The sequence below is a fragment of the Ascaphus truei genome, chromosome 5, assembly GCF_040206685.1.
Source record: "Ascaphus truei isolate aAscTru1 chromosome 5, aAscTru1.hap1, whole genome shotgun sequence".
NCBI classification, from domain to species: domain Eukaryota; kingdom Metazoa; phylum Chordata; class Amphibia; order Anura; family Ascaphidae; genus Ascaphus; species Ascaphus truei.
This window is the reverse complement of record NC_134487.1, coordinates 153,432,805-153,458,614: the sequence shown is the minus strand read 5'-3', so window position 1 is coordinate 153,458,614 and position 25,810 is coordinate 153,432,805. Positions and strand designations below refer to the sequence as shown.

General features: G+C 43.3%; 1 protein-coding gene across 6 annotated transcripts in view; it reads left to right on the top strand.

Annotated features, from left to right (window-relative positions):
* ARHGAP26 (Rho GTPase activating protein 26) overlaps positions 1–25,810 on the top strand; it is a 547,512-nt gene that overhangs the window by 150,133 nt on the left and 371,569 nt on the right. For all 6 annotated transcript variants that reach the window (XM_075601056.1, XM_075601054.1, XM_075601057.1 and 3 more), the window contains exons 7-10: positions 5,586–5,690; positions 8,441–8,570; positions 23,092–23,192; positions 25,559–25,653. In XM_075601056.1, the coding sequence (XP_075457171.1) occupies positions 5,586–5,690; positions 8,441–8,570; positions 23,092–23,192; positions 25,559–25,653 (431 nt within the window). The remainder of the gene's footprint in view (positions 1–5,585; positions 5,691–8,440; positions 8,571–23,091; positions 23,193–25,558; positions 25,654–25,810) is intronic.

Genomic DNA, 25,810 nt, shown 5'->3' with positions numbered 1-25,810 from the left:
CCTTGGGATGGCCTCATCAAGGACAGGAAAGTAACTTTGAAAACATCCCCAGCTTAATTTTTGAAAAAGCGTCGCTAGCGTAATAAACAGATTTTCCTGTTGGTAAGATGTTTGCGTTCAAACACTATTAGTTTTATTCAGGCAGCTTGACACATGAAATGAGATATGAAGAATCCTCTGCAATTACGCGGGCAGCTATCAATTAGGAACTAGAAGAAGCTTGGTCTTTGGATGGGATAAATGGAAACTGCAGTGATTTAATGTATTTCTTATGTCTATGGGAGTGAAACCACCTGCAGCCTGGTGTAGAACCATATTCACTAAGCAGTGCTGTTCCGTAAGATACCTTCTTGCGCTAGGACACCATACTGTATGGTCCATTCGCTTTAATGTGCTGGAACTTGTCTCACAGAATGACAATGATTTATAAATCTGGGCCATAATCTCCTTTGTAGTGTAGTTCCGTACAAAGTTATGTTCAACATATTTTCTTGAACAGTGGGAAAAAAAATGGCAAGATGTGCTAGCGCTGGATGCAATGGTGTTTGCCACTAGGCACATTTGCTTCACTAAGATTGTATTGAGGTAAAAAAAAATACTAACTTTGTTATATAATGACATTAAAGTAGCAATCCTGTCTGATAATTTAAAAAATTTTTTTTAATATATAAACAGGATGGAACTGGAGGGTTCCCAAAAGCTATATCCGTATATTAGATTTTTGTTTTTACTGCAAATAATTTTGTTTTGCTGTCTGCAGCCCTCGGTCCTTTACTGGATGTAGCCGCACTGCTGATTAAAAACACACAAGTTCTGCTCCTTCCTCCCATGACTGGTTTGTGCTGCCTCAATTTTTGCATGAACGTGGAATGAAGATCCACAGCTAACCATTTCCTGTTCACACAAGGAAACAGAAACGCTGGCACAAACCAGTGCATTGCGGAGTTATAAATAGCTAGCATCTTGACCATGGTCATTAATACTTAGCTTTCATCTTTCTCAGTGCTTGTACTCTTGTACTGACATGAGTAAGCCAGCATCCCATCAAAATTCTCATGTTTCTTAAAGCGGCAGTCCACGTTGGTTGCCAGTTTTGTAGCATTTAATTTTTCTTACTTTTACAAGATCTCTTCTTGCCTTTCCAGTATTTTTTTTTTTAATTCTGATGCTCCATTCTGGAGAGTGGTTTAAAATAATAGAAGTCTTATAGCTTTTTTAAGAGCAATGGTTCTCCTATTTTTTGACTGCTTTGTTAAAATGCAGTGATCAGGTTTTCAGAACCGTTCCAGATCCATGTAAGAAGAGTATTTGGTGGTCATATGTCTAACCCGCCTACTAACTATAGGAATGGAAGAGAATTCCTCCTCCTAGTGTTCTGATCACTGCAATCCTTCTAAATGTCTGGTCTTCTGTGACAAATACCAGGCAGAACCTGAGAGTTAAACTGAGGGTTATTCTGGCTGGAGCCAACAGGGGAACAACACAATGTACAAATACAGCAATAATTCACCAACATTGAGTTAAAAAGGACTACTACAGTAGCTCTCTAGTTGCAGGGCACTGCCGACGCAAGCGTACCCTGGATTCCTCCTCTCTCCGTACATCACAGAGTATCCCAGTACCAGGGATAGCCACCTCTCTGTCCACAGTTCACTTTCCAGTTGGCCTCTGGTCACCAAAACTAACCATAAAAAAAACTGGTGCCCTGATCATCATCAGCTTGTTTAGTTTCCTGGCCTCCATCTGAAAACATGGAGAACTGGGTGCTGACAAATCAGAGGAAACCTCTTCTCTGCTGAGCCAATCAAGAGGCGGGTGCTTGACCAAATGGACCAATCTGGGCCATGGACCATGACGGGGCCGAAGGACAGCCCTTTGGAAAAGATGCTTTGGGAGCATGGGAAATTGGAACTGACCAATGGGAATTGAGCTGGCAAAGATAGGCCCCCGGCCTAGGTTCTCAATTTCAGTGTCATACCTCCTGCAGGGGTAAACGCCTTGCTGCCAGGAGAGAACAATGCTCTACTTTTTGAGCATGTACATTCCCAGCAGGAGGGCCCACCTTTCCCCACCTCACCCTTGTCCGCAGACACAGCACCTGGCCCCAAACAAAGGCTAGCCCGCTAACTCGCCGTGTGCTAGCCACCTGACTATTATTAGTGGCCCAAGCATATGAGTTGCACAGAAACCACACAGATACATATTGAATACTACACAAAGATATCGTACTGGGGGTCACATACTGTATTAACAGGGCTGGCAGACATTTTCAGCCCTAAAATAGTCTCTACATAGGGCCGCCATCTTGACTGGTAGGGGCAACAAGTGGGATTAACCTTTAATATACTGTGCCACGCTGCTCTACAGTCACAATCACCACCATGTATTCCTGTATTGTACAGGCATACCCCGCATTAACGTACACAATGGGACCGGAGCATGTATGTAAAGTGAAAATGTACTTAAAGTGAAGCACTACCTTTTCTCCACTTATCGCTGCATGTACTGTACTGCAATCGTCATATACGTGCATAACTGATGTAAATAACGCATGTGTAACAGGCTCTATAGTCTCCCCGCTTGCGCACAGCTTCGGTACAGGTAGGGAGCCGGTATTGCTGTTCAGGACGTGCTGACTGGCGCATGCGTGAGCTGCCGTTTGCCTATTGAGCGAGATGTACTTACTCGCGAGTGTACTTAAAGTGAGTGTACTTAAACCGGGGTATGCCTGTAGTAAGCTTATCTTATTGTTTACGGGCATCTCCAATTGGTAGAAATGTTTGTGGTTCAACTAGTAGGAGTGAGGCTCCGACAATGCTTTAAAAGTAGTTTCACCTACTGTTTTTTGTCTTTATGTATTCAGCAGCTCCCTACCTTCAATGCCATGTGGTAAGCTGACGATTGATCGATCCATTCTCCCATAGTCGATTTGGCGAACTGGCTTATGGGCAGTATTCGACAAACCTATACATTTGCAAGCCCCGGGCGAGTGGATTTAACATCGTGGCGAGCTACTATTGGCCCAAGCAGCACACGTGTGGTACTAGGTGGCTAGTAGATTTTTTTTGTTCGGCGCGTAGATTTTTTGGTGATTTGTCGACCACTGCTTAGGGGGGAAACCAAATGACCGCTCGCTGTATGGCAAGTCCTAAAATCCTGCCGTCCGTGAAACGCATATGCCTTTCAGTGAATGATTCAGGCTCCCAAGAACATGCCTGAGCTCTTTGGAGTGGGCAGGACAAAGTAACCAGAGAGGCATTACAAATCCCCTCTATATTAAGAACGCACGCGGTTGCGTCCATAGTTCCTATAGCAACCCATAGACACCGAAGAAAATCATACAGAAAAAAAATGCAGAAAGTATTTATGTATACACTGATTTTGTACAAATGAACACGGGTCGTTTTGACTGGGATGGTACTTTTTAAATAAAGCTGAAACTAGGAGAAACTCTGTGGTAAAACCATGAAAAGCTTACAGCATACATTAAATGTTTATATTCTGCCAGCAAGGAAGATGTTTAATGGAGCTTCTCAATCAAAGCACATCTGTTATTGATATGGAATTTGCTTTAAATACTGGGGATGTGAAACCTTTTGCCTCCTGTTCTTAACACACACCCACTGACCTGTGGTATATGCTAAAATACCACAATTTTCGTTAAATAAAATAATTTGAGTTTTGCCTTCGATTCAAGGACAAATAAAGACCCTACGATCCAGACGATGAATGCATTTTTTAAAAAATATATAGAATTGAAGCAGGGGGCCTCCAGAGCTGAACCCCATTAATTTCAGCTCTGGGGCCCCCTACTTCTGGAGATACTTACCTCGTAGCAGCTCTGGCTCGGCAAGCAGGGATTTAAAGTTTGAAGCTGCCGAGTCACATGGGCCAAACCGATGACATCACAGCTTCCTATTGGCTCGCAGGACCTGAGATCTCTGAACAGAGGACCTACAGTATTATGAACCCTGGCAGCTGAGGAGAGCAGCTACGGTACCCAAGGCCACGTTGCGCTCGTGCTCCGCACGATCAAACACATTGCTACAATGTGTTGGTCCAGAGTGCGCCGGTGAGCGCTCAGCTGCTTGCCGAGACAATTTTTTTTAAATTTGTCGCTCTTGTCCTGGTCACGTGCTTGGTTCAGCCAATGAGGGCGAACCGCTCACGTTACGTCATAGGCATTGCCCCCCCCCCCCCCAACGCGCGCAACAAGCTGGCCAGGAATCGCCCAGGCAACATGAGCTCCTGACCGCGCTCGAGCGCCAGCGCACTCGCTCTCAGCCTGGACACGGTCTAATATGCAGGTACGTATCAGTGGAAGCAGGGGGCCCTGGAGCTGAAATTGGCAAGGTTCAGCGCTGGAGACCCCCTGCTTCAACTCTATATAAAGAAAAAATTTGATTTGCAAAAAAAAATTGCCGCCTTGGATTCCCTCTTTAACATTAGGTTAAGCAAAACTGGAGGTACATTTATTTTAATTAGTACAGTACATTGACTGCTACAGTTGTTGGTACAGGATTCTTGACTTTGAATAACTCCCTTGTGATCCCTGTAATTCAAGCTCCAAAAAGACACGTTTTGTTTCAGACAGAAGTCCCTGCCCCGCAGAGCTTACAATCTATGTGCAGCTTTATATATACAGCAGCACGTATGAGAGAAAAATATGAAGATCGCTACAATTCAATTGGGACATTTGCCTCTGACATCTAAGAGCAGGGGTTAATGGGTAATGCTACGCGGGGGAATAGACGACCAGTGTTTTTCATATTGAAGAAACTAAACTTATTCGCCCCCACCTACCTCATACTACAAGTATACTATATATTTATAGTGATGGTGCCCTGAGAACATTTCCTCTGTTTGAAATGTTTGTCCTCTCCTGTATCCATACACAGCACAACAACTATTTCTAATGGCTCACCGTCCGCTACTAAAGAAAATATTTTAAGGGATTTAACCCCCTGAGCTTTGCGGATTTGAGATGCATGGGCTATTCTGCGAAAGGAGGTTTCATATTCAATGAGTTTGAGATGATGAATTGCTTGTCTGCTCCATAGATCTGCACAGACAAATAAAACCAAGGCGCCGGTTTTATTTGTCTTTGTATACTATTTTCTGATTTTGTTTCAGTCAGTTTTGTACCAGGCAGCCTAGCCCACATTAGGGGTTCATCTAAATTTAAATAGGTCACATTATCTCACCACTTTCACACTAGTGCTTATTTCACACCACTCTTTCTCGTCACCTGCTCCATAGATCTGTAATATAATGCTTTATAATCATTGTACCCCTGCATTAAAGGGTTAACCTGTGATACTTCGCATGGTGGTAATCTCGGTGAAAGGTACTGAGCCATGTAACATCTAATGCATAGTTTTCTTTAACACCTGTTTTGTTATTCAGAGACACTGCAAATGGCACAGTAATAATCACCTTGCACATTAATTATGGTTAATTGGATGTAAACTCAGGAAAACGTTTGAGATTAGAAACTGCAACTTTCAAAAACCTGTACATTGAATAATTTCTTTGTAATTCTGCTTAAAATCTCATTGTAGTTTCCCTCTGTGTTTGTGTTTTAGCTTCTCGCGTTCCTGCAAGGGCTCTTCACCTTTTATCATCATGGCTATGAACTAGCTAAAGACTTCAGTGACTTCAAAACGCAGCTCACAATCAGCATTCAGAACGTAAGTACAATATGCATTTCGTCTCGTGGTCAGCGTTCCATGAGGTAAATAGGATTTTGATCAAAATTTTTCACACCTTGAGTGCCGGGGGCCAAGCCCCTTCAGCACATTGCGATCATGTGACTGCTGCTTGAGGCCATCACTCTATTGCGTCGTCACTGATGACTGAAAGGGACGACGAGGAGAGCTCCTCTCCAATGCCCTTTAACTACTGCATCACATTCAGCACTCCACATAGGCACCGAACACAAGCCGTGGCTGTCATGGGGCATCCAAAGGATTAAAGACTCAAACTGTACCATGTCTATTTTTGTATGTTTTTGGCCTGTGTTCTCTTTCACCCTTTGAGTGTCGGCCCTTCTGGTGCAGTGGTGTCACATGACTACTTTGGGTAGCGATCACATGACCGTTGTTGCCATTTTGGGGGAAATGGAAGAGGATCATCCTCCTCCATTGACTGGTTAGATCGCGTCCTGCATTCCCATGGGAATACAGGACACAATCTACGCTAAAGAAGCCCCCCACTCTCCCTGGGCACGACGTAGTCTCTACATCATGAGGCCCCTGGGGTGCCAATCCCTGTGATGTAGTGACCAATGTCCTTTGATGGCTTCAGCCATTTATTTTTCTTTCTTTTCCATCATATGTAAACTCAAATTTTTAAGAATTTTAGTTTTTTTGGATGAACTCTGTCAAAAGCATGATAGAGGGAAAAATGAACTGTGCGGTGGTAGAAGTTGCAATGGAGATCTGAAAGTAATGCACATTTAGGGCTATATATCAAGCAAACCAAAGTGTAAATTACTTCCAAGTCGCTTGGCGCCAATGTGCTGTTTCAAGTGCTTTGCTATAGTTTTGCTACACTTGTGCGGGTGATTATTTTGGAGAGTGGTTGTAAGAGACGTTTGGGGATAAGTCTGCCAGGTCTGAGGCAGCGTGAACTTCTGCTTGTAAGAGATTTGTGCCAAATGTAAGACGCAAGATGCTTCATACAGATGATGCTAGCGCAGATTGATGCAAATTAATTTTTGGGGTTTTCATTTTGGAGCAGTATGAACCATCTTGAAATATTTATCCTTTTTAGACTACTGCCAGGAATGCTAGCAATCCATCGCGAAGCGGAAAAAAGAAAATGTTTTAAGGCATGAGATGTCAAGTAATCTTTTTGTGTTTTTTTTTGTGTGTAGAAACTTGCCCTTTCCAGGAAAGCCACAGAATCTTTCATTATTTATATTGATAGAGGAGTAATTTTTAAAATATAAATATTAGCACTTATGTGAAGTCTGCATGGATTCATATGGAATCCACTCCACTGAATCTGGTGTAGCAGAAATCACTATGGGGATTATGTTAAATGATTCAGGGGCTACTGTAGATCAGGTATAGTGGAGTGGCATGACATTTAATTTTTTGTTTTAAATGGGGCAGTCCGAAAACCACCTGGATGTGTTAAGGTATTTTTTGACCTGATCTTCAATCTATTTTCCATACTCCACAGTAAGGATGCTATATAGATCACCCATGCTATTTGCACGAGTTAAAACACATGGAAAAGCAACTTCAAGTTAAAGGGCCTGCTGTACATGTCGAAATTAATTTGTATACCATATTGTAAAAACATGGATCGTGGCACAGCACATAAGAACAAATGACCAAGGGATTCTACTTCCACTGATCCAAGGATAACCCTGCCATTGTAAGACAGTTATGGCCCAGTCAGAGATGGTTCTCTCACCGTAGATTCAATTTTAGCTTGGCTCAGCAAATATCCAATACTCCTACATTAAAAAGAACTACAATAGAAAGAATGTGTAAATAACTCCTGCCCAGAGTTACCATTTCACTTTTACTCAGTCTGTATGAACACTAATCCCAAGTCGCTGGAAAGTTTGCCACCTCCTCTCATTGGTGCTTCCTTTGTGTTACCATTGTTCAGACATCCCAAGCTTCATGAAGCATTTCTACATTCTTCCTACTAACCATTTGGGTCTCTCACGCTGCTACATTTATACGCTTTCCTGCTACTTTTAAACGGAGGGGTTATTAAAATGATCATTGGCACGTTAGCAATACAATGAATGTTGGAAAACTGCAATCGGGTGGAGAGTCTGGTACAAAAGAAAGCCCAGCAATCCCGTCTTAAAACATTTTTTTTTCATTTGAATTGGGGACAAAAAAAAAGTTGGCAAATATTTTAAAAATAATTTCCGGTTGACCCACAATCCAGCTTGCGTTTGCGTGGGGCACAGCCTGGTTAAGGTAAGATGGAGGGGGGGGGGGGGTCGAGGAATCGTGGACGAGATTGTTGCTTTCAAAAGATTTAAGGTATTTGTTACTCTTTTTATAGTAACCCATTTTTGGAGCCAGTGTCTTCATGCAAGTATTATTTTGAAATATACTTGTAGGTAACCAATTTATTATCATTTTAGTAGTGGTAACCGGGAAGAGAGAGACTGGAATTTATTTTTTATATTTTTGGTTTTCTTCAGCCCTAATATATTGATTCAATGGATGGCAAACATTTTTTTTTTAATACTAGGCCATCAACAAGTCAAATATTCCCTGCTGAGCACAATTCAAATAAGAACTCGGGAACAAAATAAGGCTGCTACAGTGGTTCTATCACGTACTTATTTCATTGGGAAATTGGCACAGGCTTACATGCATATGTTTGCATTGTATAAGTGTGATTGAACACTAATTGAAGTTACGAGTTTATTTTACTATTGGTTACTTCTTAATTGCCACAGACGCGCAATCGTTTTGAAGGCACACGATCTGAGGTGGAATCTTTGATGGAGAAGATGAAAGAAAATCCCCACGAGCACCAGACCCTCAGCGCTTACACTATGGAGGGTTACCTCTACATCCAGGAAAAACGTAGGTACTCGTGTAATGCACTGAAGGGCTTGTTCACATAGGGCAGGCCAAGTGGTCACCTTTAAAGTCACAAAACAGTGACAAGAGACAAAGAAGTTTGACTTAAAATGCGCATGCTTGGGACACACTTTTTTTTAAATTTACGACTTATTTGTATCTTATGTTGTGTTAACAATGAACGTTTTGCATTTCTCTGGGAAAGTATCTGGATTCAAGCTCATCAGCTATTTATGGGTCCATGCCAATTCTGCCTTACACCATAATTACACAGCATACTGCGTTTCCACTGCAGCAAAGGATTCTGGGTAGTGACATGCAATTGAGCACACAGTCACTTTTTTGCTCTTCTCTACTTTAACATGGACCCCTATAAGCTTATGCCTGTTGTATTACACGGCCTTTAAAGCAAAGCCTTGGTTAGCGCAGTGCATGGCCAGTAAACCCACTCACAGACAGCTGTTTCTACATTGTGGGTCTCATCAGTGTGTGGATGGTTACTAGCTATGCAACGTGAAGCTGGTTAGTGGCTACAAACCAGGCACAGAAGTAAGTTATGGTGTGGAAATAAAAGTGACAAAAGGGGGGAGAGATGAGGGCCACATTTGCTCAAGGGCTACATGTGCCCCTTTTCATCACAAATTGCAGTGCTATAATTATATTAGAAATAAGTGTATGGCGAGAATACCTCTAGCAATACAATAGAAATGGCATTAATTAATGTTTTATGCAAGGTGAAGGGGGATCGTTTTTCTACCATTATCCTAGACACTCCATGACCGTGATACTGTACATTCAGTCTGTTAAAAGTACATTATTGGAGAAGGAGTGGCTCAGTGAGTAAATACTCTGACTGGCACTGAGTTTGAACCTGGTTCAATTCCCAGTGTTGGCTCCTTGTGACCTTGGGCAAGTCACTTTATCTCCTTGTGCCTCAGGCACCAAAAACACAGATGGTAAGCTCCACAGGGCAGGAACCTGTGCCTGCAAAATGTCTCTGTAAAGCGCTGCGTACAACTAGCAGCGCTATACAAGAACATGCTACTGTATTATTAATGTCTTAAAAACAAATTGGGCAAATACTGTAATCATTTTATAATTGGTCTTGATAGTTTTGCTGGAAATGGTTGTAAACGTCATAACCTGATGTTCAAGATGGATTTCATGCCCCTTATCTTCCTTATCTTTTCCTTTTAACCATGCTCTTTTAAATTGGTTATTTGTCATGTGAATACATCTAATTAACTTATAAATGAAGTGATGCAAAAAGATTTACAGTCATACAATCCCAGTTCAGAGTTGTTCTTGTAAGTGAAAACTGTGGAAGATTTCCAACCTTTCCGAGTATTTTAAAACAAAACGTGTATGTTACTATTTTTCTTTAGGCATGAGTCGGCAATTTGAACGTACTAATTACTATTGTTCCTTAAGTGGGACTGCAATTTAAAAAAGGAGGGGGACCGTACCTCCTAGGACAAAAGATTGACGGCAGTAACATGTACAGTAGAATACATTTAGTCATGTCTATTTCTGCGTATTTTTATTTAATGTTCATCATATATTTTATTAACCCATAAAAGTGATTGTTTGTTTGCAATGCCTGTTACCATGGCAACATTTGATGCAGCAGACATTTAGAATGTTGGTATGAATTTGGTTCCAATTATGCGGTTCTGAGGGATGCAGCCAGGGGCAGGATATCTGCATACAGTGAGTGCAGAAGTTGGTGCTCCCCAAGAGAATATGAAATAATGCTATGGCTACAATACTATCGCATTTGAAACATTGATGTATATAGTACTTTGGTTATGGAAACCAGCTGGGTGAGTATAATGAAGTAACCTGTATTATTTACAAGTACACCAAGGTGTAGGGTGACCAGATTATCGAAATGAAAAACCGGGACACATTAAAAAATTATTTATAAAACAAATTACATCACGTGACGCCCCCCCCCCGTTGCTATGACAACGAGACACTGATGTCAGGTGGTGACATGTTGCCATGACAATGTGGCATCACGTGATGCCCCGGCGCTATAATGTGTCCCGTTGTCATGTCAACTTGATGCCGCGTGACATCACGGAGCGGCTCGTTGTTATGGCAATGGGCATTACGTGACGTCGCGCAGCCATGTTGACAGAATTTGTAGGGGAGGATACAGCCAAAGGCAAAATAAATAAATATATAATAAAAAGATCAAAAAATGTTTTATCTCCACACAGAGCCACTGACCCACAGTCACTGACCCACACACACACAGAGCCACTGATACACCCACACACCCACTGACCTACACACAGAGCCACTAACCCACACACAGAACCTCTGACCCACACACACACAGCCACTGACCCACACACCCAGAGCCACTGACCCACACCCACAGAGCCACTGACCCACACACACACAGAGCCACTGACACACACACACACACACACACACACACACACACACACACACACACACACACACACACACACACACACACACACACACACACACACACACACACAGCCACTGACCCACACACACACAGCCACTGACCCCCACACACACACAGAGCCACTGACCCACACACACAGAGCCACTGACCCACACACACAGAGCCACTGACCCACACACACACAGCCACTGACCCCCACACACACACAGAGCCACTGACCCACACACACAGAGCCACTGACCCACACGCACACAGATCCACTGACCCACACACACACAGAGCCACTGACCCACACACACACACACAGAGCCACTGACCCACACACACAGAGCCACTGACCCACACGCACACAGAGCCAGTGAGACACACACGCACACACAGCCACTGACCCACACACACAGAGCCACTGACCCACACACACAGAGCCACTGACCCACACGCACACAGAGCCACTGACCCACACACACAGAGCCACTGACCCACACACACAGAGCCACTGACCCACACACACAGAGCCACTGACCCACACACACAGAGCCACTGACCCACACACACAGAGCCACTGACACACACACACATAGCCACTGACCCCCACACACATAGCCACTGACCCCCACACACACACAGAGCCACTGACCCACACACACACAGAGCCACTGACCCACACACACACACACACACAGAGCCACTGACCCCCACACACACAGAGCCACTGACCCACACACACACAGATCCACTGACCCACACACACACAGAGCCACTGACCCACACACACACACAGAGCCACTGACCCCCACACACACACAGAGCCACTGACCCACACACACAGAGCCACTGACCCACACGCACACAGAGCCAGTGAGACACACACGCACACACAGCCACTGACCCACGCACACAGAGCCACTGACCCACACACACAGAGCCACTGACCCACACACACAGAGCCACTGACCCACACACACAGAGCCACTGACCCACACACACAGAGCCACTGACCCACACACACAGAGCCACTGACCCACACACACAGAGCCACTGACCCACACACACATAGCCACTGACCCCCACACACACACAGAGCCACTGACCCACACACACACAGAGCCACTGACCCACACACACACACACACAGAGCCACTGACCCACACACACACAGAGCCACTGACCCCCACACACACAGAGCCACTGACCCACACACACAGAGCCACTGACCCACACACACATAGCCACTGACCCCCACACACACACAGAGCCACTGACCCACACACACACAGAGCCACTGACCCACACACACACAGAGCCACTGACCCACACACACACAGAGCCACTGACCCCCACACACACACTGCCACTGACCCACACACACACACACACACACACAGAGCCACTGACCCACACACACACAGAGCCACTGACCCACACACACACACACTGCCACTGACCCCCACACACACACTGCCACTGACCCCCACACACACACTGCCACTGACCCCCACACACACACAGCCACTGACCCACACACACACAGCCACTGACCCACACACACACAGAGCCACTGACCCACACACACACAGCCACTGACCCACACACACAGAGCTACTGACCCACACACACAGAGCCACTGACCCACACACAGAGCCACTGACATGCATGCACGCACAGAGCCACTGACACGCACGTACAGAGCCAGTGGCACACACACACACACACACACACACACACACACACACACACACAGAACCAGTGACACACACACACACACAGAACCAGTGACACACACACACACACAGAACCAGTGACACACACACACACAGAACCAGTGACACACACACACACACACACACACACACACACACACACACACACACACAACCAGTGACAGCCACAAACACACACCCAGTGACACATACACAGAGAGCCAGTGACACACACACACACACACACACACCCTGTGACACACACACACAGAACCAGTGACACACACACACACACACACACACACACACACACACACAGAATCAGTGTCACGCACACAGAACCAGTGACACACACACACAGAACCAGTGACACACACACACACACACACACACACACACACAGAACCAGTGACACACACACACGCACACCCACACCCACACACACACAGAACCAGTGACACACACACAGAACCAGTGACACACACAGAACAAGTGACACACACACACAGAACCAGTGACACACACACACAGAACCAGTGACACACACACACACACACACACACACACACACATACACACACACAGAACCAGTGACACACACATTCACACACACACAGAACCAGTGACACACACACACACAGAACCAGTGACACACACACACATACACAGAACCAGTGACACACACACACACAGAACCAGTGACACACACAAACAGAACCAGTGTCACACACACAGAACCAGTGGCACACACACACACAGAACCAGTGACACACACACACACACACACACACACAACCAGTGACACACACAGAACCAGTGACACACACACACACACACACACACACACACACACACAGAGCCAGTGACACACACACACACACACACACACCGAACCAGTGACACACACACACACACACACAGAGCCAGTGACACACACACACACACACACACACACACACACACACAGAACCAGTGACACACACACACACACACACACAGAACCAGTGACACACACACACACACACACAGAACTAGTGACACACACACACACACACACACACACACAGAACCAGTGACACACACACACAGAACCAGTGACACACACACACAGAACCAGTGACACACACACACACACACACACACACAGAACCAGTGACACACACACACACACACACACACTCACACAGAACCAGTGACACACACACACACACAGAACCAGTGACATACACACACACATACACACAGAACCAGTGACACACACACACACACACACACACACACACACACACACACACACACACACACACACACACACACACACAACCAGTGACACACACACACACACACACACACACACACACAACCAGTGACACACACACACAGACACAGACACAGACACATACAGAACCAGTGACACACACACATACAGAACCAGTGACACACACATACAGAACCAGTGACACACACAGAACCAGTGAGACACACACACACACACACACACACACACACACAGAACCAGTGACACACACACACAGAACCAGTGACACACACACACACACACACACACACACACACACACACACACACACAGAACCAGTGACGCACACAGAACCAGTGACAGAACCTGTGACACACACAGCCAGTGACACACACACACACACACTCACACACACACAGAACCAGTGACGCACACAGAACCAGTGACAGAACCAGTGACACACACAGCCAGTGACACACACACACACACACACGGCCAGTGACACACACACACACACACACACAGCCAGTGACACACACACACACACAGATCCAGTGACACACACACAGAGCCAGTGACACACACACACACACACACACACACACACACACACACACACACACACACACACACACACACACACACACACACACAGAGCCAGTGACACACACACGCACAGAGCCAGTGACACTCACACTCACACACACTCTCTCTCTCTGTGTCCTACCTTTCACTCTGGAGCATGGGGGGGAAGCCATCTTGACTGGCAGCAGGCACCTCACTTCCGGCTCTCATTGCTGAGGCTCCGCTGTCACTAACCCCGCCCCCACCCTCTGCAGCCAGACCGGCCTCCCCTCTCCTCCTGCTCTCCTCTCTGCCTGCTTTCTGTGCTCTCTGCTGCCCCCCCCCCCCCCCCCCCTGCTCTGATGGCCAAAACCGGAGCAGCGACAAGAAACACCGGGGCATTTTAAAGAATGCGGGACAGCCATTAAAAAAACGGGACTGTCCCGGCTAAACCGGGACACCTGGTCACCCTACCAAGGTGGAGTGCGTGCACCTTTAAAGTGCTGTTTTATGTAGGCAATTCCATTCTGCAGGAGGACCACCCTTCTCCCAATAAACACTTTTTTTTACCACGTTTGAAATAGTTTTATTTGTTAGATTATTTAACATCTGCAAATGCCTGCCACTCGCTATATCACCACCATGCATTTCAGGCCCCATGCAGCAGCAGCATTGGATCATACTTTTCTAATAATATTCCAGGTGCTAAATTTGAAACAACTGCTCTATTTTTGGAGCAGCAATCTAACCTTATTATTTGTACAGTAACTGGATCTGGCAGGAGGGGCTTGGGAACACAAATATTCTGGTCTCTGCACCAGGGACCTGCATCTCATGAAGCATTTAACATTGTTGGTTCAAGCGTTTCTGAGAATAAAACACTACACATTATTAACATCCGTAATTATACAAGCGTCATTTTATTATGATCGAATACCCTCCAATTCCGAACTAAATTACCAGCAGTGACATTTATTTCCCTATATGCCGGCACCCAGAACAGGATTGTGTTGTAGGGTGCCCCAATAAAAAAAAATATATATATATATATATATATATATATATATATATATATATATATGTATATGTATATATGTGTATATATATATAAATATATCAAAAAATAAATAGATGATACCGTTCTGTGGCTAACTAAATGTTTTTATTTGTGCGAGCTTTCGAGATACACTGATCTCTTCTTCCGACGATGTTACAATGAATGAAGACATAGAAAAGTCTCCCACAGATCCCTTTTACCACTGCACAAACAGGCTGATGATAGGTATTAACAGGGGTATAGTGCTCCCTGACATATATCGAAGGGATGTAGGAGATATCACTTGTAATCGCACCCAATTCTAGGAGTGAACAATTACCACTAAAATGCCTAAATTAGACCAAACAAAAAAGTTTTATTTATATATATACCATAGCGACGCATAATCAGTAAGCATAAAAACATCTAAAACACAAGGTATGGGTGATCACAGGAGGCTAATTGATATATACTTGAATGTTTAGTTCATTAATTGAACCCTCCTGATGGTGCTGCTCAAGATTGGAGAGAGGGGAAGGGAATAGGATAGGAGGTAGGTATAAGGATATATATAGGTAGGGAGAATGCCAATATTCAACGTCACCTACATCATTACCAACATATGTAATGGCCACCTCCTTAATTTGTTTAGAGGGTGTTGCAATATAGCATGTATTATAACCGCAATGTGCACAGAGTCCCGTATGTCCACGGTATAGTGGTAGTTGGAGTGCCGTGATCAGTGTGGTAGCGCGATCATTACCGCCGTCACAAGGATTAATAGCACACCGCAATAATGTGCCAACAGTTTACATATATATAAATTGCAGTAACAAGCGTGATAGCTAAACTATGCCACAAACTCAGGTATACACCCTCTCACTCCCTGGTACTGGAGCAGTCTCACCCGTGACCTCCGACGTCGGCACTTCCACTGCAGCAAGGGATTCTGGGAATCTGTAAACTGTAAATATTCCTGTTTATTAATTTGCATGTCTGCATTGGAAGTGCTGTGTGCTGGGTGATTATGGTGAAAGACAGGGTTGCAGACCTGTCTAAGACATGCAAATGAATATACAGGAATATTTACAGTTGCTTTATGCTTTACTGTGGAGGGTTTTAGTCACTTTTTTTACCCACCATTAATAAATATATATACATTTGCATGTCATTTCCCAGAATCCCTTGCTGCAGTGGAAGTGCTGTATGCTGAGTGATAATGGGGAAAGGCGGGGTTGCAGACCTGCCTAAGACATGCAGATGAGCATACAGTTATATTTGCGTATTTGCTTTCCTGTGGAGGGTTTTTGTCACTTTTTTTACTCACCATAACTTAACTCAGTATTATGGTTTAGCCTATCCCATAACCTCTCTTGCATTCCCAGTAAAATCAACCCCACACTGATGAGACCCATCAAGGTCGAAACGGCTGTCTGTGGGTGGTTTTCTGGCTATGCACCTTAACCCTGGCTGTGCTCAAAGCTGTGACCATGCAGCAAGCTTAAGCCTATAGGGAACCATGTTAAAAATGGTTATTGAGGCAAAAAGTGACACTGTGTGCTCATTTGCATGTCATTTCCCAGAATCCCTTGCTGCAGTGGAAGTGCTGTATGCTGGGTGATAATGGGGAAAGGCGGGGTTGCAGACCTGCCTAAGACATGCAGATGAGCATACAGCTATATTTGTGTGTATATATATATATATATATATATATATATATATATATATATATATATATATATATATATATATATATATATATATATATATAATTATTATTTTTTATTTTTTTGGTGACTACAAATATAAAGGAATATAGATGTTCTGCGACTTTCACTCTTGGTGAGGTTTGAACCTGAATAGTTGAAGATTAAAGCCGTGCAAATTGACCAACTAACCATGTAACCCAAGTATTGTATTCTAAGGCTGAGTCCATGCTCCCTGCTTACTCGCTGAGGCGTGCTGAGGCTCAGGGAAAGCGGGGGCTTTCCCTGGCCTTGCGGTTGCTTACCGCACGCGCCGTCAGCGGGCCTTCAGGGGTCGGGACGGGGGTGGGCACGTCACTGGCCGGGGGCGGGCCAGTGACGTCACGGAGCTGGTTCGCCCTCATTGGGCGAACCGCTCACGTGACTGGCCTGTCGCGCCGGCAAGCGGGGGAATTTTAAATTCCCCTAAGACCTGCGCTTCCGCGCGCTTGTGGAAGCGCAGGTGAGCCCCTACTAAAGCCGCTCTAATTGCGGCTGTAGGGGCTCAGTGCTGAGCAGGAGCGCGCTTCCGCCAGCATGCACGTAACATGGCCGAGGCCTAATAGTGGTTATCTGGGAGAGACAACACACATTTGGCTTTTTAATGCATTGAGAAGCTTGAGTAATATGATCTATAAGATGTAAAGAAAAGGAGCGTCCATAAACTGTTTGCATTTAGAGTGAAATTTGAGCAGGAAGCTCAGATTTGGCTAAAACAAGGAGAGTACACAGCATATCCACTGCGAAACCAATTTAGAGATTCATGTATATTGTAGTGATTGTTTGCAGTGATTGTCAAAGCTGATATTTAAGCAGTGCTAAGAATTCACATGTAGATAAATTCATCTTACATGTGCAGTCCTGTTTCTGTACGTTCGGGGAAAACTAACGTACTCCACAAATATCTGCTTTCAAATTTTAGCTTTTTTGGGGGATAGGGCAAGATGGCTGACATTTCTTCTGCAGGAAATTATGATTTTGATTGAGTATAGTACGAGTTCTAGGCACAAATGTAATAATATAAAAGAAAGGTGTGTTTTTGTTGTTGTTTTTTTTAACACCATTATTTTACACAGCTGCTTTTTTCAATAACTTTTTGGGGAGAATTTCACCTTTTAGGAAATTTGAGTTCAATAAAAAGATACCAGCTAAAAACTAGACGCTAATTAACAGGGGAATAGGAGTTCATTGCGACTTGGCGAATACCTTCGTAATTGTGAAATGTTGCCTTCCAAAACCAGCATAGCATGGTGAGCAATGGAAAAACAGCTTTTGGCCAGCTATTGTGAATGAACTAATCTGCTAAGGAATCTTGTGCATTGAACTGTTATAATGGGTTCTGGCATCTCTAATAGTGCAATAATTAAATTGTTAAAAAATGCATGTTTTTTTTTTTTAGTGAGGGTGGAAAATGTATTTACATCTTTCATAATGACTCCAGCATAACAGTACAGGCATACCCCGCATTAACGTACGCAATGGGACCGGAGCATGTATGTAAAGCGAAAATGTACTTAAAGTGAAGCACTACCTTTTCCCCACTTATCGATGCATGTACTGTACTGCAATCGTCATATACGTGCAGAACTGATGTAAATAACGCATGTGTAACAGGCTCTATAGTCTCCCCGCTTGCGTACACCTTCGGTACAGGTAGGTAGCCGGTATTGCTGTTCAGGACGTGCTGACTGGCGCATGCGTGAGCTGCCGTTTGCCTATTGAGCGAGATGTACTTACTCGCGAGTGTACTTAAAGTGAGTGTACTTAAAGTGGGGTATGCCTGTACTCAGCATTCTGGTTTTAGCACATAAAAAGAAACGTTTATTCTGAAGATAAATACTCGGGTACAAAAATGGTGGTGGCATCAAATAAGTTATATCTTCAATGATGGTTGCATATTATTCTTTTCTTGGGAGAAAATCCTCTGGCTGATCTTGGTGATGTAAACCCATCTCTCTTCTTCTTGGTGTAATCCTTCTCTTCTCTTTCTAAACACGGCTGGATATTTATCCAGACAGTATCCCTTAAGCCGAGCTCACACTGCCTTCTATGACCGCGCGCTCCTGCAGCCCAGCGATCTGTGAGCTAGCTGCAGGAGTTGGGTCACGTCGATTGGGGGCGTGGCGAACGTGTCACGTAGCTGGTTCGCCTTTATTGGCTGACCCAACTCACGTGACGTGACTGCAGCCCGAAATGTCAATTTGGTTTGTGGCAGCAAAATGTCGCAGCGTCAACGCTGTACTTGCCGCCACAAGCAGTTTCTAGTTTGACAACTCTCATCCACTAGCCTCAAAGAGTGCCGAACGTGCACGTTGCATAGCAGGCAGTGTGAGCTAGCCCTTAGTCAGCCCTTGCTACTACTAATTCTATTACCAGATAAGGTCCTACAGCTCAAAACTGATATCATATCTGATAAGGAACTGCCCATCCTCCATACAAGTTTATTACAAAATATGGCTTGTCTTCTGGAAAGATCTTAGAACTCCTGTTAATCCAACATGATGCCATACACACTTATGATTTGCATCAGTTTTAACCACAGTTGTTAATGGCACTCAAGTGTCAACCTCAGGGCTCCCCTTATTCAGACAACGCAGCACAGCCGCAATCCCATTATAACTTCTAATCCTATCTTAATGTAACTGAATCTACAGAAGATATTAATTCACCACCATTAGAATAATATCATACTGTATATGTGCAATATAATATGCATAGAAAAGAATCGTTATGAATCAGAATAATGTGTGACATCCCGTTTTTATACACCGAATTCAAACCTAATTGCAATGTAATAATGCTCGCTTGCTTAATATACTTCTACAAATATTTAAAAAAATTCTAGCGGATAGGTTAGGAAAGATATTTCCTAAACTCATACATCCATTTCAAATGGCATTCTTATAAGGGTAAACATTGAGAGCGCACCCGCTCTCAATGCCCCTAGCTATGTCTATGTAGCTACATACAAAGCATAGAGAATTGATTTAAAGAATGCAATCCTATAGTGACACTTGTAAATTAAGGATCCTTTGCCCATTAAAGTGAGATTGTCTCCAATGATCACTATATTTCAAAATTCAGATTTTTTGCAGGGCCAACAAGATCTAGTTTTGCACTTTTGGAAGAATAGTAGATTACTGAGATTTAAAGATGTATTCCATAATGGAAAAATACAAACATTCGAAACGACGAAAGAGTATAGGCATACCCCGGTTTAAGGACACTCACTTTAAGTACACTCGCGAGTAAGGACATATCGCCTAATAGGCAAACGGCAGCTTGCGCATGCGCCTGTCAGCACATCCTGAACAGCAATACCGGCTCCCTACCTGTACCGAAGCTGTGCGCAAGCGGGGAGACTATAGAGCCTGTTACACATGCGTTATTTACATCAGTTATGCACGTATAGGACGATTGCAGTACAGTACATGCATCGATAAGTGGGAAAAGGTAGTGCTTCACTTTAAGTACATTTTCGCTTTACATACATGCTCTGGACCCATTGCGTACGTTAATGCGGGGTATGCCTGTAATTTCTTGCTCCCAATACAAAGTCTTGCAAATATAAGCAAATCAAACATTTTCTTACAGTTTCAGAGTAAAAGTCCAGGAACACTTTTAGGGAGCTTAACATTTATGAAGTCATTTGTGAATCTGCCACTGTGAGAAAACGGATGATTTCTTTAATTGATCTCATCACACTCCTCTACACAAACTAAATTACAATATATGATTAAATGGAAAAAACAGTTGGGGTCAAGCTTAGAGATGGACGATTGAGAACATATCTGTCCGAGAGCTGAAGGATCCTCTATATGTTTTACAATAAAAGAATATAGCTATAAAATATTAAAATTGTATCTTGCAACAGCTACAGTAGACTAAAACATGTTTACAACTCATCAGATAGATGTTGGGGACCATGCATTCAGTTTGGAACTATGGGACACATGGTGGTCATGCCCTAAAATACAAACATTTTGGAAAAATATGCTAATAGATTAAATTACGGATACGAAACTACCTCTTGATTCATGGACATTAGTTCTGGGTAAACCCATACCTGGGAAATATCATTACATTATAAAGACTTTGGTGCTTCATATTCTTACAGCAGCTAGATCCTCTAAAGCAGCAGTTTGGAAACAGTCTGAACCTCCCAACAATAGACAAGTTATTAGAGTTTGGAATGTATTATTGATGGAAAAATGAACCAATTTGTTTTATAATTGTATCCGATTTCCCTTTTTTCTGTACTCCCAATAAAATGTATGAAAACTTGAATAAATATTAAGTAAAAAAGAATAATAATAAAAAATATCTATCTAGCAAACCATGGTAATGTTAAAATATGCTATTGGCAGCGTGAAGTCCTCCATTTTTTAAAAGTCTGAAATACATGAGCCATCAAGCCCACAGGAGTCGATTAGTTAGGTGTGCTGAGTTTTAAATACATTATATTTTGTCAATTTTGTTATCCTCAATGTCAGTCCCCATTAAATAGATAATAGATGCACTTGATTTGTTTGCAAAAAAATGCATGTAACCATATGTTTGCTTTGCACATGTTTACATTTGTTTAAAAAAGTATTAATGAATTGAGTTTAAGTTTACATTTATTTGTGATCAACGAAAAGAGATTGCTTTTTTCATATTCAGTAGCTTTATGAGATATTTGCCCTATATTCCAGTCCACCCTGTTATTGTTAATATTAATAACTGATTATTTGGTCACTCATTAATTTCTAGCCAACTTCTGCTCTATCTATTCTTCACAACGAATTCACTTTGGCCCAGACTCCCTTAGCTAATGGTAAAGCTGCTCTCCCCAAAGAAAGTAATGCAACATTAACTTGGCTTAACATAACATCAAGGGAAATGCGTTATAAACGGACTTTGGTGCAAATGAAATGCTAATTGTCTGTTATCATTGGTATACCCTACCCACTAAACCTCTGTTAATAGGATATATATGTTATGCTAAATAATTAATTCCTAAGTTATACCCATAGCGTTAGTTATGACTCCTTAGGTGAGTACACACAATAGTAGAACTACTTGGTAATAGAATAACTCCTTTGTATCCCCCAAGTGACCAGCTTGCCATGGGCAACCAACCCTCTGCGGGCTACAACAGTGTTAATATTTACCTAAACTAACAAACTCTGCCCCCCTCCACCCCCCACCCCCACCCCCACCCCCACTACACCTTGCCGGCCATAGTGGCTTAGTAAAAGATTTCTTGCAGCCTCTGGTGGGAAAGAGGGGGGCAATTAGTCTAATTAGTGTAGTTTGAGATATATATAAACTCCTTTGTGGCCTGAAAAAAGGGAGTCTCCCTGAGCACTAGCGTACTGTCTAGGACATTTGGTCGTGGCTATTTTGCCACTAAGGGTAAGTGCCTTAACCCCCTGCCCTAACCCTAAAAAACCCTTATCTAAGCCCTAACCATAAAAGCCCCTACCCATAAAACCCCTACCCTAAAAAACCCCTGACCTAGCCGCTTACCCTAAAACCCCTACCCTAACCGCTAAAAACCCTTACATTTCACCATACCTTTAACATTAGGTATTAATGTTGGCGGACATTTCCAGGACAATCTCTTAACCTGATTAAAAAAAAGCTATTACGTTTTTTTTTTTAAAGAATCAATTTTAGTTTTAACATCCAAATTGTCCCACTGTGACTAATTCAGTTTGCTCTGATACGAATCTGACCTTCAGTGGTAACTCCTTGCTCCCCCATCACGTATTGTCTCCCCTTTGGTTGCAGGGCATTTTGGGACCTCTTGGGTAAAACATTACTGCACGTACCAGAGAGAAACAAGACAAATCACCATGGTACCATTTGACCAGAAGTCTGGAGGAAAAGTGGTAAGTTGTACAGTATGTGTTAGGAGAATCCCTTTTGATTCTGGACTAGAACATGGTAATTTAAAAGATGTGTATAAGATTATATATACGGTATGTATAGAAACACAGATGGCTGCTGAAATGTAGTTGTACCAGTTCTAAAGGGTTTTCTGAAACCGGTTGTGGCCATTTTGTAGTAATATTCACCAAAGTGAAGGCTCCTTGAAGGTGGTTATCTGCAGTAGGCTGATCCTTCTGCCACTGACATGTTTTACATATACGCGACTCCGGCATCCATTGAGCATTCTTCAGGTTCATATTTGTTGTCCCACAACTGATATCTAAATGGCTACGTGCAACATGTTATACACTACAAGTCTGTATTTACTATTAATGACAAATTATTAGAGGTTTCCTTCACTTAAAACACAGAACAAGAACAAATATGAATATGCCCCCATGCACCCCCACCTCCCATGTACCCCCACGCGTGCACCCCATCCCCACGTGCGTACCCCCACGTGCACATATCCACACAATCCCCCCACGCGCGCTCACCCTCCCCCACACTCGCACATGCCCCGCGTACGCACCCCCCTACGTAAGCAACCCCCCCGTACGCGCGACCCCCCGCCTTCCTTGGCGCGCCCCCCCCATGTGCACGTGCAACCCCCGCCCCACATTTTCTGTCTACTACTTTTTTAATTTTTTTCTTCTTTTCCATAATTGCAGTAATTTTCCGTAATTGCAATGTACAGTTTTATAGAAGAAAGGCTAAAAGGCGCTGAAAATGTAGCATATTAGTTAAAAAGTTGGCATATTGGTGTGAGCCATGAAAGGGAATATGGGGGAGGAGGAGGAATGGGCTGTTACTGGGTTGGGAGTTCTCTAGGGCAAGCCCTTGTGCTTAAAATGTCTTTTGTATAACTCGGTTTACTGAACAACATAGGTTGAAAATATTATTTGCAAATAAGCAGCCCACTATGACTATTACTTAGCCTTCGTACTTCTGTCATTATTTTCCTTTGCTATTCTTCTGTGCACTGGTCTCTCTCTGTGCTAATGCAAAAGATTGGCAAACATCGTTCGTTTCCCTGGAGGAAAAGTGATTTGGTTCTATATTTCCACTGTGCTGTAGTTGGATTAACTTTTAAAATGGTTTCAAGACTTGGAGTAGGTCGAGAGATAAGTGCCAGTGTATTGGGAAAGGAAGAGGAAAAAAACCGGTACACGCTGATAGATAATTTCCCAAGCACAATATGTAATATATTGCATGGATTGCAGCGCTGGTAGAATGTATGCTTTGGGCCTTACACTGAAGAAAGAAAGATGCATCTTAAACAAGGCCACCTACTATTCATTGATCAGATTAAATGCATCATCTCGGTAGTCAAGTCCATAACATTTCATGCACTGTGCTTGCTTGACACGCGTATATTGCAATTCTTCAAACATTAAGAACACATTTAAATTGGTCATGGAAAGAGATGAAGTCTGGGGGCACAGTTGTCGCCACATAGTGACTATACTGGAGGCTCTAAATGATGATTATCTGCATCAGCAGTTTACCTATTGAGGAGAAACACCCATCATTTTAGTAACATTAATACACTCAAAGTTTACCATTTGTTACTGATAACTCCTTGGGGAATAATGTCTGACTTATAATAAGGATTGGGTGTACAGCCCCATTGATTCAAAGCATTAATACATTTATTGCAAAAAAATATATAAAATATTTTTAAAATGGTACAAATATTTCCAATTACACTGCTACAATGACAGTGATCATATGTTTAGTTGTAGATCAGTTATTGTAGAAAAGGCAGGTTTTTACTTGTATTTGACTAAAAATTCTTAGAATTACTGTAGGAGTGAATGCACATATAACACTAGAGTCCCTGTTTTTGCACAATCTTTTGTTCATGGAGTTTGTGCTATAAAGGAACATAGGGCACAACGGGTTTAGCCAATCAAACTCATTTATTGAGCCAACACGACGTTTCGACCATAATGGTCTTTATCAAGTGACAACAACATGCTATTGTCACTTGATAAAGACCATTATGGTTGAAACGTCGTGTTGGCTCAATAAATGAGATTGATTTGCTAAACCCGTTGTGCCCTATGTTCCTTTGTTTATCTGTTCAGGACTGATTGCAGGCTTTCGTGCAAACACTGGAGCACCGGTAACTGTATCATTATTTTTCTTTTTGAGGTGTGCAGCATTTCTCTTATATTGTCTGTTTGTGCTATAAATACATTTTGTATTGTATGTCTTTATTTATATAGCGCCATTAATGTACATAGCGCTTAAAATACATTTAAGTGGCTTCTCTAGTGGAGAAATGGATGTAGCGCCTACATTTTGTCGTGTTGTCCTTTAGGGAGAAGAAGAGGCCGTTCACCTGAAAACATGCATACGCCGAAAAACAGACTCCATAGAGAAGAGGTTTTGCTTTGACGTGGAGGGTGCTGATCGGTGAGTACAATCTGTAGCTTTCTGGAACTCCATGTCACACAATGATTGGCACTTGGGGTGGGAATCGTTCATTCTCTTTTTAGCACTAGTTGAGATCTTTTGCAGGGCCTGAAAATGGTGTATGCTGCTGCCAGGGTTGACACCTTCAGTTTTGATC